The 14,473-nt window shown below is 37.1% G+C and overlaps 1 protein-coding gene across 3 annotated transcripts in view; it reads right to left on the reverse strand.

Moving 5' to 3' along the window:
• PLEKHH2 (pleckstrin homology, MyTH4 and FERM domain containing H2) overlaps positions 1-14,473 on the reverse strand; it is a 57,596-nt gene that overhangs the window by 32,917 nt on the left and 10,206 nt on the right. For all 3 annotated transcript variants that reach the window (XM_080408578.1, XM_080408580.1, XM_080408579.1), the window contains 4 exons: positions 3,706-3,768; positions 2,528-2,677; positions 1,991-2,074; positions 425-506 (listed from right to left, as the gene is read on the reverse strand). In XM_080408578.1, coding sequence (XP_080264704.1) covers positions 425-506; positions 1,991-2,074; positions 2,528-2,677; positions 3,706-3,768 — 379 coding nt within the window. The remainder of the gene's footprint in view (positions 1-424; positions 507-1,990; positions 2,075-2,527; positions 2,678-3,705; positions 3,769-14,473) is intronic.

The raw sequence follows: 14,473 nt of genomic DNA on the forward strand, positions 1-14,473 counted from the left end.
TATTAATTAAAAAAATCTTATCAGAATTCTGATTCCCAGCTGACCATTTGCTAGAAGAAGCAGGTGCAGACTGACACTCATCTATTCCTTAACAGTGCTAGGACCACCTATTCTATAAATAAGTGAAGGCAAAGATCTGACATAAATCCAGTCAAATCTTACTACTTGCAGAACTCTTAAATAACAGAGATAACCATTCACCCAACAAAAAACAGCTGTGGTTTGTCTGTGCGTCTTTTAAATAAAAATTTAATTATTGCTTGCCTAACACCTTATGCACAGTCACTCTGATGTCAATTCATACTAACTGAAATCTTTGTGATTTAACAGAGTATTTCAATTATGTGGATGCACAAATTCATAGGGAATAGAAAGAAGTATGCCATATATATAGAAGTTTTAACTTAAAAGATCTGTACTTTACCTTGCAGTTTAGACTGTACCGTTTTCATCTCTTTGGTTTGCTTTTGGTTGATCAAGCGAAGGTTCTGATTTTCCACCTCTAACTAAAAGCATATAAATGTAATCTCATCCACTGGTGAAATGATTTTTTAAATCGTTACATCATTTAGATTTTCTCAGAACTTCTGCCTATCTAAAGATAAAGCTAGTTCAAACGGTAAGCTTCTCTCTGCTACTTCTCTTAATGCCAAGTCTAGGCATTTGTTTATTCTGAAGAACAAAATTCCTTGCAATGATTATTTGCTCAGCTTCTGTTAAAACCATTCCTCCAACAAAGCAACCCAAGACTGCTCTAAAAAGCCTTACTATTAGAGAAAAAAGAAATCTGCATTGGCATTTTTAATAAAAGCAGAGGGCAGAATTACAAACTTCTGTGCCACCTGGCAAACCCAAAAGCAAGCAGAGGAATTGGAGGGAGTGATGGTGCTAATGCCTCTTACCATCCCACAGCAAAAGTTAAAAAAACAGGTACCTAAAAACTTTACAGAGAGCAGAAGACCTTCTACAGGAAGAAAAATACTCAACAACCCATTGCTGTAGCCCACTACCAGGAGGTGAAAGATGTTGGTTCAAACTCCTGCTCCAAATCAGGCAAAGAGAACGCTGGAATCCGACTCTCCCACATCACACACAGGAGAGCCAGCAACTCAGCTTCCCACTGGGTGACACCTAACGACCTCTGTGAAACTAGCTTGAGAATCTCTATCTTTCAAACTAAGTAAATAATTTGAGTCATATTTGATTTTGTCCCAAGTTTTTCAAGATAATTTTAGCTGAACTTAATTGCATTTTTATTAATTGATTTCAAACACTCCCTCAGAGACTAACGGTAAATGTTACTTCTAGTTTCCCATTTTAAAAATAATAATTTAATTATTTTTCAACTGGAGTGAGTATAATTTCCAGTTAACCACAACAGGTGGGTTTTTTTTACAGGTAACTTTAAATTCTATACACACAAGGAGGAGAAAGCACAGCTGCACACCAAAAACTGGCACCTTTAGGCAGGGCAAAGACATGGTTATCTCACCACAGCAGAGAAATAATGGAGACACCTGGTCTCTTTTGAGAACAGAGTTGGTGCCTCTGAAGCTATTCACAACTAAGAGTACTGTGGGCACTGGAAAATAAAAATGATCAAGTCCTTTTTTGTGCCAGGCCCCAGCAGACTTGGTCAGCTTTCTGGGGATTATTCACACTTCAGGCATCTGGTTGAGCAAGCTGTTTGCCAGCTAATCTTAGTGGAGACAAGCAGACCTTCCCGAGAGCAGTTCTGGGCCCTTTCTCCATAAAAACAACCCTGATATATTAGATGACCAAATTAAACATCAGAATTTAAGTGATATGGATACTCTGCCCTCTGTGCTGCTTTCATTTTTTCTCTTTCAAGCAAATAACTATACACATCAATGACACTGGGAAGCATTTTTTTTACTATGGCACAAAGCCCTTTAACAGCCAAAAAGCCTAAGGGATATCCAGTCACACCACTCGATTTTCTTCATAAGTATCGTAGCAAGAGTTATACCTCACGGAGCTTGACTGTCACCCATTCTTTTATTTTAGCTGCTTTTTCTTCTATGATTTTTGCTTCTTGCAGTCTTATTTGCTTCTGGAAAAAAAATTGACATAAGTGTATTTTTCACTGAGCGTTATAGTCTGCCTGCCTAGTATCTTTCAGACACAAATCCTAATACTGCTTTAAGTAATTCAGTCTCTTGGGCAATACATGGTGTTTTTTAAAAAAAATTATGAATAGACCCTTCACAGAGGCTGCTGTTCCTCTTTCCTCCACGAAAAATGAAAACTCTTCAGAGGACACAGTGAAAAGGAAGAACACCTTTCCCCTATTAGAAGTCAGATGCCTTTCAAAGAAAGCCAGAGCATAATTTGCAAGTGAATAAACCTTATTTAGATTACATACTTCTAATGGGAACCTCTTTAATCTAAACAACAGAAATAGTGCTAAACTTTTCTGTTCTCTATTGATCTTAATTTTTATTTTCCTTTTGTATAATTAAGAACTGAACAGATGCTCATCTTTTATAACACCATTATTTCTAACCTGTTCTTCAAGTTGTTGCTCCAATTTTTGTATTAAGTCATTTTTATCTTGTACCAGGATTTCCAGATCTTGACATCTCTTATACAACCTGGCTTCTGATTCGCTCGTTTGAACATTAGCTGCTTTTAATTTTTCTTCCATGACCTGCACCTATTTGGAAGGTCACATAAGATGTTAAGAAACATAACACTCTAAGTTAAAGGTAGTAATTTAATCACCAAATGGACTGTTAAAATTGCTCCCACATTTAAGATTCAAGATAACCCTGCAAAATTCTGAAGCCTATTTGAGAAGTTCCACAGTTTGTTATGTCTCCCTATGCATCTAATACCAATAGGACTGGCAAAACACTGAAAGACCTTGTACAGCTTTTGTTAGTATCCGTGAGGCTTCTAGGCCTGTAACACACAAGCTGAAATGCCAATAAGGGAAGAATGCAATTTATGTATAGGGAGCTGTTGTTAGGCTAAATAAATGTTTTAATAAACAATTGTACAGTGTAAAAAACCCCAACAAATTCTCAGAAGCATTCTGAAAAATGGCTTAAAAGTACTTGGCTTGTAATCAGGAATGTTTTCTAACTCCAAATTAGTACATGAACATTTTTATCTTACAATTTTCAGTTTCTATCTGTCTCACAGTAAGATATGAAGAATTTTTAAGGAATACCAGAGATATGTTCATAAAATGTTTGCAGTAGCTGTATCTGCCATTTGGAATCAAAAGGCAACTTTGGTTAAATATTTAGCCACAATCTCATTCTTTAGATGATATAACTTCTACAAAAACTAACAACATAAACCAATCCTATTTAGAGACTGTATTGGAGAGCCTCATTTTATCTTCTTGCAGATTTACTAAAATAGGTCACCATTTCCTCTCCCTTTTGTTTCCAGGTGCATCATATATTCAAGACTCATGATGCATCAACAAAGAAGCTCATTATATGTATCTATTTTTTATTTGTGCTGTTAGCTTTGACTTTACTGAACAGAACTGGATAGCGAGCAGAGAAAGGTGTTAGAACATCTCTGGTAAGACAAATCAGCAGATGTAAAAAGAAACTGTCTTCCCACTTTTCAGCAATACTTAGGAAAAACAGACCTTTTTCTGAATTTCCCTTCATTACAGTAACATGCACATAGCTAAGGGAGGTATTTTTCAATTTATATATATACCTGCTGAAAAGCTCTCTCCGCTTGACGATCAGCATCTATAACTTGTTTCTCAAGCTGCTGCATCTGTAGATACATGAAAATATACAGTAAAATTGCCATGCCTTCTGCCCATTGCCAGAAACACCATAGTGAAACGTATTTCCATGGTCACTTTCCAAAAAGGAAAAGACAGGTTGTGCACAAAAGCATAAAAATAAATAAAAGGATAAATAGTGTGTCACACTGGGAAGGAAATTCATCATTACGATTGTATTAAAACATTGTTAACATTCTTCTACATACTGTTCTTCATAGTATGATTCTGTGGCTGCTATATGACATACTGCTTTTTTTTCCCTGCTACCAGGAGCAGAAGTTCCTTTGACAATAGCCCTGAAGCTTTCCTCATGCAGGTTCCTAGTCTTAGAAAGTGCTAAGCTCCTTCATCTCCTTCCAAAACTGGCAACAGTAAAGGGTACCTGGCATATACCATTTGGCCACTAATTCTTCTGAAGTCAACAAATTTAGCTTTTGGGAAGAATCATGCTATGAGGCCTGTCCCACACTCCTCCACCCCCTGCATGAAAGAACTAAGTATGTGGCAGAAGGGACACGGTGGACTCAGGTTCTCCACAGAAAAAAATGTGTAAAGCCACAGTAGAGATGGACGAAGACAGAGACCATCACGACACGGAGGAGTGCTGGCCAGTTTTGAGCAGTGAGAGATCCTGATCCATTACTTTATAACGATGCATGATAAACCATAGGCTCAAGCTTTGCCCTGGGCCTTGGAAATGTGTTTTACAGGGATTATTTTGAAGGCTTTTCCAACAATATGGAACAGAAGAGGCAAAAAAAAAAAAAATTACATTTTGTTACATTTTGTTAAGAGCTCTCTCGTCTGAGTTTGGTGAACAAAACAATTATGACTTCTTACGATTTTATGAAGTAACACTAGGAAGTACGTAAGGTATTCCATGACTTAATGACTTTTTTTTTCAGGTTTTCAGGAAATACCTAGCTAAGACCCCAGTTCATCTGAAGAGGATGAAACACCAAATAATTAAAATTGTGATACTCGGTATTCAGCTTCAAATTGTTCATAGAAAAGCATATGACACATATAATGCAAATTAAAACCATTTATTCCTTCTCCAGTTTACTGCTTGGTTATAAAATAATCAGTTTCATTCTGTCTTGTTTGTATGTGATTTCTGGCATCTTGCAGTTTCTTTTTCACTCTTCGTCTGTTTTTTTCTCTTCCCAATTATGTTGTCAATCGCATGAAATAGTGTTGTGTACTTTTAGCACCTCATCCAGACAAGGACAGAGAGTCATCATTTTCTATCAATCAGAAACTGAAAGTGGAGAAAATGAGTCTTCACTAACATAAAAAAAACCCTGTGACTGACCTTTTAGTACTTTCTTAGTACACAAACCTCCAAAGTCTACATCTTAGTACCTCAACACACCATTGATACAAGAGCAACAAACATTGCACAACATGCGTGGTTATGGTCTGGTCCCCAGCGAGTTCTTTCGCAAGAACACTTCTAAGGATATGATTATCCCAGTCATTCATGTACTAACAGTCCGGCCAGACAACAGGGAGATGAGCCTTCTTTGTTCCTCTCTGGTCACACGTATTTAATTTCGTATCTATATGACTTCATATTGAGATTTTGAGTTTAATTTTTAGAATTTTGAATTTTAAGTGTTTTTCTAAGGTCTTTTGGGGTTTATGTTCAAATAGAAGTTAGTTTTACAATACTCACTTTAATACTGTTTTTAAGACATTTCTTGTTTAGTGAGCTGAGGATTCAGTAATTGAGGTTATTTCTGAATATATACGGTCAGCTAACATTCCACTGTAGTAAAAGCACTATGCTAAATCAAAGTGCAGCTACTATATCAATAATGAACATAGTTAATACCCTATAATATTATGACAGAAAACTCCTTCAGATATTTATAATGTGAAATTCATTGTTGATGAGTAGCAAGTTGTTCATCAATCTTCACAGTCAAACAATTTGTAAATGCACCTGATTGCCACAGCAGTAATTGGCAATTTATTTACGTCCCTTAAGTAAAATTCATTTCAGCTGTAGAGTCATATCAGAAACATGGAAGAAACCCTAAAAATGTTGCTTGCCAGGTCCACCCAGCTGCCACTGCAGCTGAACTGGCTCTGACTCAGCTTAAACCTGAAAACAGCTAGTCTCTCCAGCAGTATCTAATCATCACAGAACCACTGCACAAGGATTAAGCAGTAGTGCTGGTATTCTACACTATTTGAGTTCTGGATAATACAGTGCACTAAAGACCTAAATTCTTTCCACGTTTCTGCACTGAAACTGCACAATGCACCCCTTGCTAGGAATACATGCTGTTGCACAGGGCCAGGAACATAGTAATATATTACTGTAGACTACTGGAACAAAGAATATGATTTGAATAAAGCTGTTGCTAAGATGAATGTAAAGAAGCTGAGAGAGTAATTACTAAGAAAAATAGCATTCAGAGATTAAAAATGGAAGAACAAGGTTTATTTTTGCTTCATTAAGAGTTAACAATTTCAAAAAGGTACGCTAAGAAGCTTTGCACGGTCTCACAATATGGATACGTCAATCAGCTTCCTGGCAACAACTAAATGTGACATTTTATTTGGAAAATTTCTAAAGGTCTTCAATTTATTTTAGAAGGCTCCTGTTAAAAAAAAACAACCAAGCAATCTGTAATATTCAGCAAGAATGAAATACCATAGTTAACAAACATGACCACTTCTATCATGGTTAAATGGGCCAGCATTTCAATAATTTGATGCTACATAACATTTATTAAGTCCTGATTTTCTCTTTATTTATAGTTTATAGAGGTTTGTTTTGCACTGTCTATGGTAACAATAATGTAACTTTAAACATATGTATTTTTCCCATTTGCATAAATAATCTCTAACCAATCCACATAATAGTTTTGCCTGAAAAAGGAGATTTCCATCTATACTCTGACTGCTTTGCTACCTTTTAGGCCTGTAAAATTAAAGAGAAAAAATGATTGCTTTAGGATACTCTGAAGGTTATCAAACTTGTTGGGCAGAAGATTGGAACTAGTTCCAAGGGAACGATGTCTCTTCACAAAGAAAACATAACCTTAAACCTTAAGTTAGTAAGAAGCTTCATAACAATGATCACATCATTACTGAGAGAGGGAGAGGAGAGAGGTGAAAATATGTGACTGGACTAATAGCTAATTGTTTAAATCAAGTCATGCTTTGAACTTCTCCAGAATAAAATGCAGTGGTAAATTCTCTTTACCCAGTGACTATGAAGACAATTTCAGACCACACGCAGATAGCTTAAGATCCTCACGATGGATCTTAACCTCACGATGGAAGAGGCAGGTAACTGTAGTGATGTCGAGCTTTGGAGGAAAAGGTCAGTGTGCTTTACAGATGCAGAAGAACTTGATGATCTGGACGAGGGGATCGAGCGCACCCCCGGTCGGTGTGCAGGTGACACCAAGCAGTGGGGAGCGTCGATCTGCCTGAGGGCAGGAGGCTCTGCAGAGGGTCTGGGCAGGCCGGGCCGATGGGCCCAGGCCGGTCGTATGAGGCTCAGCGCGGCTCAGTGCCGGGTCCTGCCCCTGGGTCACACCAGCCCCACGCAGCTGCAGGCTGGGGCTGGGTTCAGTTTTGGGCCCCTCACTGCAAGACAGACATGGAGGGGCTGGAGCGTGTCCAGAGCCGGGCAGGGGCTGGGGAAGGGGCTGGAGAACAAGTCCTGTGAGGAGCAGCTGAGGGAAATGGGGCTGTTTAGGCTGAAGAAGAAAGAGGTGGAGGGGGGACCTTATCGCTCTCTACAGCTCCCTGAAAGGAGGCTGTAGATGGGTGGGGGTCGGTCTCTTTTCCCAGATAACAAGCAACAGGACAAGAGAAAACGGCCTCAAGTTATGCCAGGGGAGGTTTAGAGGGGATATTAGGAAAAATTTCTACACTGAAAGGGTTGTCAAGCATTGGAACAGGCTGCCCAGGGATGTGGTTGGATTAAGCACCCCTGGAAGTGTTTAAAAAAGGCATAGATGTGGCACTTGGGTACATGGCTTAGTGGTGGACTCGGCAGGCCTGGGTTAACAGTTGGACTTGATGGTCTTAAAGGTCTTTTCCAACCTAAGTGATTCTATTACTCTATGATTCTTACCTATGACTGCAACTTGAATACTGATGACCAACTCCGACTTTATACAGAAAAGTTATTTGAAAAACAGAAAATTCTGTTGAATTAGACCTCTGTCCCACCAGCTTCTTTCTATATACATCTATGCAAATTGCCAGTATTACTGGAATTAAATGGTGTGTATCAGCTGTTAGGCTTAGACACTCCTTGAATGAATTAGTGTCTGTAAAGTATCAACAGACATAAAGTTGGCTTCCCAGGAGAAACATGAAGGGCCAGCATGTCACTGATAACATCTGGCATGTGACGTATATTTAAGCTTAATTTTCTATCATGTCCTGAATGAGATAACTTGAAATAACATCCCATTTCAACAACCCTCTTGTAAGAAATACTCTTGCCACACACATCTGACTAGTGCAGGATCTTTCCAAAATTCATTAAGGATTCAGAATTATCCTGTCATAATCAATACTGGTTTTGATTTTACAGTCTTAAATACAAAGAATAAATGTCTTAGGCCCATGGACAAAAAAATACATGCATACTAACTAAAGAACAGTATCAACACCAGTACCAAAGAGCAGACTGCTACTTTCAGCTGCACTTTCTTCTTCTGTTTTTAAGTGTACAAATCCTCTTACAATTTTCAGAAAATGTGTTTGTGCACACTGCATCAATTATCTCATTTATGGAAAATGGCATCTATTGTTAGAAACAGATTTGGTTTTAAACTTAGTAAGGAAATAACCACTCTACATATGACACTCATCAAACTGAGCTATTTTTGTTCAAACAATGAACAGAGAAATGCCACATGTGAATAAATACTGAATGCTTTGAAGAAACATGGCAGCAATAAAACCAAAGACGCGTACTGCCTTGGAGGTCGACACTGAAGCACAACACACAGTCACTGGAAATTTTTTGCAATACAAAAGCAAATCATAAAGTGATTCTTCTTCGAAGGTCACCTAGAAGTTAATCTTGACTGTATTTAGCAATGTTCACAATACATTTTTGTGCAAGTAAAGAAATTTTCATGTCATTAAAACATGTATTGCAGGAAAACATCAAAAGGTATAAACTCAAAAGTCATCACTCATAGATTTCAAAAATACTCCTTTTCTATGCACGTATGTATATGTATATTCTTTCATTCATATACACATATACACACAGATCATAGTTCCTGTAATGTGCATTAGAAAGAAATTAATGCAACAAATTGATAATTTTCCTGGTATTTGAAATAGTTAATAGTTATTAATGTTAAAGGAAATATTTTAATTTCAAAAAAATATGTTGGAATCCTTTCCTTTTTGAGATCTGAAAATATATGTTATTTATAAGAACAAACCCCTAATTTTTTAGCCAAGTCAGTTTTCAACATAGTAACTTGTCCTATTCCCACTTAAAATTTACATTATAATCAGTACACTATACTTCTCTTGTGTCTCTTCATTTTTAATGAAGACTTCAAATGAAGTCTTTTCATTTTTAATATTATAAACAACACAGTTGTATCATGTAGACTTTGGAAATCATTTTGAAATCAACACAGGAAAAAATAATAACCATTAATGAATAAAAAGCACCACTTCTCTGTAAGCCTTTCAAAGCATGCTGATAATAGGTCTGAGTTTTCAAAAACAAACAATGAGTTAAAACCTGATGTTTCTCAAGCAGAAATACAGTCTGTCTATTGATTAAGTGCAGAACTTCCAGTGACTTGAGGATGATATGTTTAGAGTCTGCTTTCTTCCTTGCATTTCAATTTTTCAATTCTTCCTCATCTGAAAAAAGGCCTAAACCATCTGCAGTTGAAAAATAATGTTCCACATAAAAAGAAAAGTAGTAAATCTGTCCATTTTTAGATTTAGTGAACTATCAGTCCTCACACCACATGGGACTTGCCAAAACCAAAGAAACATGCATACATGGTTGCTTCTATAAATAAACAAATAGGAGAAGCAAGTGAGGGATACACACACCTACAACTCTCTTTCAAAGGTGCAAGCAGATATGAACAGGTGATTAATAAATGTAGCCTGGAAATTAGAAGACTCTCATTTTCCACATTGACTGAAAAAGATTTTGGAACTCCCTCCTAATAGAAGCTAGAAAGGCAAAAGATCTGACTTTTTATGTGGTGCCTGATAAGTTAATAAATGGTTTGAAGAATATGCCTGCCAGCTATTCCAGAGCACTGCATGTGACCCCGATTTCCCTTTGGGTTCTATATTCCTATATTTAAACCCAAATATTTAAACAAATACTTGCATTTTCTTAAAACAAGCCTGTACTGCTTAAAAGCAAGTCATCTGTTTGTCAGTGGCTTTGACGACCACCAGTTTTCATGTTTTAAAATAGGCTATGCCCAATCTATACATGTATAAAGCCTTACATGCATTTGTTAGTTAAAGGCAATGGTAAAACTGTTTTAGAAGCATGACTTACTCTTTTTACAAAAAAGGTCTCTCTTCTGGTGGTTTAGCTTAGGAAAACACAGTAATATTCCTCCTACTTCTGTAACTCATTTATTAAAAAGCTGACTGGGTATGTTCCATCCTGATTTTCAAACATTATTCCTTCTGTCTTGAAACTGATTTCTCTTTTCTGTATTATCTATCTTCCATAGGGACAGTGCTAAATCTTTATAAGCTACAACAAACTTTAAAATATGACCTCACCATTTAAGCCACATAGACATAACACCTAAAGAATAGAGATGTAAAATCAAGATAATAATATTTCACAGGAAGAATAATAAAGAAGATAATTTGTAAAGAAGGAATTAGCACATGCCTTGCATAAGATATACTTTGCTCTTTACTGGACGAATTTTATCCCATAGGCAACACAATAATTAGAAAGACTTATCTTTTATAGAGCAGCTTTGCGTTTAAACTAATTAATAGAAATCCATCTCATCTCATAAATGTAGAAGTGATACTTCAGACCTACCTGTATTTATAAAATCAAATACGCCTTCAATAAGAAATGAAATTGAATCCTTTGGCACAAAAGCTTTTCACTAGAGCAGGATGAAACCTGTAAAAATATTTCTCAGTGGTGTGGATTTAGTCATCAAAATGAAGAACTGCTTTCTGAATCCAGTCTTCCTTTTGTCACAGATCTCCCCAAAAGGGCTAATGCTAAAGGCTACGTCTTAATGGGGCTCAAGTGTTCCTTTGGCTACTCACAGATCAAGCATGGTGAATTTTCTTCACTATTTTACTGGTTCAGAGTATATTGAATTTTACTGTTTGTTATTATTTCCTATATTAAAAGAAAAATCTTTAGATGAAAGAATTTGTTATCTGGCTTAAACCCCAACAGCTACAGCCTTACTTTTCCTTCAAATCCCACCTGAATGCCCACTAGGTTATGACTACTGCAAAAATTAGCTTAGTGCTCACAACATGGCAGCCCGCAAGCTGCCACTTTTCAGTGCACTCCAATTTTTTCCTTCTCCTGTCTTCTCCATTTTCAATACCAATCAAAAGGTAAAGGGCTACAATTCTCATGAACAAAGCAGTGTCAACTATTCCTCTGCAAATGTGCCATCTAACCAGCTCCTCCTATTTCACCTCTTTCTCTAGTCAGACTTCACCACAGGGATTCTCTCTTTTCTCTACCTCAACTGTGGTCAGAAATATGAAGTGTGAAAGCAATTTGGGCCTTTGATGCCAACTTTATATACCTATGTATGTAGGTATACACACACACACACATGCACATGTATATACACTCCTGCTTCTTCTGAAGATGGCTAGTAGTTCTACAGTCTTGACGTGCAGAATCACAATCCTGTCTGCTTCTACCTACAGCAACTTCAGGCCCTGCTGTCCTAGTTAGGTAAAAGGAACTTCTTAATTGCAAGTCTCTCTTAACTGTCCTTTTTAGTACTTCTGCTCATTCACATGAACTATGTTTAGCACAAAAGCCTTTCCTTGGAACAAAATGAAACCAACAAAAAATATGAGTCTCCATTTGATCAGTTTCCAAAATCACAGAATCATAGAATGGTTGGGGTTGGAAGGGACCTTATACATCATCTAGTTCCACTCCCCCTGCCATGGCCAGGGAACCTTCCACTAGCCCAGGTTGCTCAAAGCCCCATCCAACCTGGCCAGGAACGCTTCCAGGGATGGGGCACCCAGTGTCCTCATGACCCTCACAGTAAAGTAAAAACGATGAGGCTCAACATTTTTATCAGTCTCCATGACATGAAACCAGTCTTACCTCTGAGTTTTTTTACTTCTTTCAAGTTCTTTTCAATATTTAAACAACATATTAAGAATAATTATTTAGCTCAAAAGGTTTTCCTAGTGCTCATTAAATAAGTGAGAGTCCAAATGAAAAAACAATCTTTCACATTTCAGCTGAGCTCATTGTAGCAAAATTAGTGATTTCTTCTGGAAACTATATAAATTAAAAATATAGAGCAGAAAAGCCCAGGGAGGGAACTCTTCCAGAATTAGTAGCCCAGGACAACTGCCAGTAAATATACAGATTTTAAAAAGCTAAATTCAGCAGTGGGATTTAGAGAGGCAGCGTACTGAAGGACAAATGAGCAGCATGTAATGTTAGCTGAATAACTGTGCTTTTCCCAACATCAGTCATAGGACTTTCTTGAAACTGGTAAAATATTAGGACCATTCCCTCTTTCTGGCTGTCGTCTTTTCCAGCTCAGATCTTGTCTTGATTGTTAAATTGCACAGATACAATCAAATACAAATTAGGTAGACCACCACTCCAGCACAAACAGGCATGATAATAACATTCAAAATCTTGAAAAAAAGTGAAGATACTGTTAGCAAGATGAAAGAATGTACCAAAGCACTTTGGCAGGTAAGGAAAAAGAAGTCTCACACAGTGCTTGAAATTAAAAGTGGAATGTATTGGTTGCTCATCTGTATTAAAAGGCAGCTGCCTGCTTTGTTTTGTTTTTATCATTGTACTGTGATTGGGGAAATTCTGCTACTTCTGTCTCGCTGAATTGTGAATTCTGATTAGAATCACAACATGAACATCTGGAATAGGAAGCCTTTTTTCCCTGCCACTGCCTGAGAGGTGCTGGCTTAAGAATCAAAGGCACTGCCAAAGCTTAAAAAAATGAAAACTTGACTGAAACTGAATTTACTCATGAAATTAAAAGGGTACAGGACACCTAGGAAACACAGATGGTAAGGGAGCAAGAGATTCCAGAAATATATGTAAGGCAGCATAATGGAGTTTGAGGACATGACAACAAATATTTAAAGCCTGAAAAATACTCTCTGAGGGAATGAAAATTAAAATGCATAATTTCTAAGAGCAAAAAGAGTTCCCTCCACGAAAAATGGAGAAAAAACATCTTGTAGCTCCTACAAGTGAAATGCTAAGCAAATACTAGATCAGCTAAGGATGTGCACAGGTGGCTGCCCACTATCACAGCTTCCACAGCCTCCATCAACTTCCCCATCTCAGGTGGGCTGGAACAGAACTGATGCCCTCTTCTCTGTACCACCAGAGGGAAGATACTCATCCTCCGGCCTCACCGCAAGGGCTGTGCTCTTCCTGCCACTACCCAGCCTGGCCTCTACAAGAATAGCTAATTTATTGCTTCCTGAGTTCTCTTTTTCCCACTCCGCCCCCCATCTTCAGCCTATTTAGAAAGAATGTCGATTTAAAATATACAAAAACAATGAAACAACCCCCCCACCACCACCACTGTTACAAAAAGGCATGGCATATACTTGGTAACAGACAAGCAATAAAAATGCAGCTACAGGAAAAAAGGTATAGGTATTAAAAAGGTGTAAACAAACCTAACACTCTAAACATATAAACTTTTAACTTTTATTCTCTTTAACTCTCTTGCTTTCTCATATTTGTATCTTCCTAATTGCACCTGAATTATTTTCCATTATAAGAGATTTTTTAAAAGCAACTGAAATACTGAAAAATAACCTTCATTTGAATAATTTTAGTACTATGGTACTTTTCTTCCTTTCACTTTATCCTTCATAATCTTTTGAATGCAAATGGAAATACTCATTGTGCTTTGTCACATTTTTTATATTGGCAATCACTGCACAAGTCAAATGTATTATGGACTTTTCCTCCAAAAACATTAATCTTGAGATTTTCATGCCACAGACAACAAAACACACTGCATCTGCTTCATTCTGAAATGTCAAATGACATACCATAAATATGACTGCAAAATTAATAAAAATACAGTGGGACATGGATTTAACTATTGGTTTGTCAGACAAAGTCAGGAATGTGTTATGCTTTGGAATATATTGGAAATAGTATTTGGTCAAAAAATCAGTTATCATTCAACATTCATAATCCGTACAGAAAGCATAAATATTATTGCATTTGTCATTTACACACTCGGTTGCCAGCTGAGCGTGTGTACAGAGAATATTCAAATGGAAGGTTAAAAGCAAACAAATCAATACATACATGAAAATAATCCTCCCTCTTAATCACTTATATTTGTTAAAAATCACTCAAAGCATAAAATAATGACCATCAACACTGCAGGAAACAAACTTGGAGATGTTCATGTAAATGCTGAGTATTACTGCACAGCCCATAATGCAACAGTTGGGATA

This window comes from Falco punctatus (assembly GCF_963210335.1).
Source record: "Falco punctatus genome assembly, chromosome: 12".
Taxonomy (NCBI): domain Eukaryota; kingdom Metazoa; phylum Chordata; class Aves; order Falconiformes; family Falconidae; genus Falco; species Falco punctatus.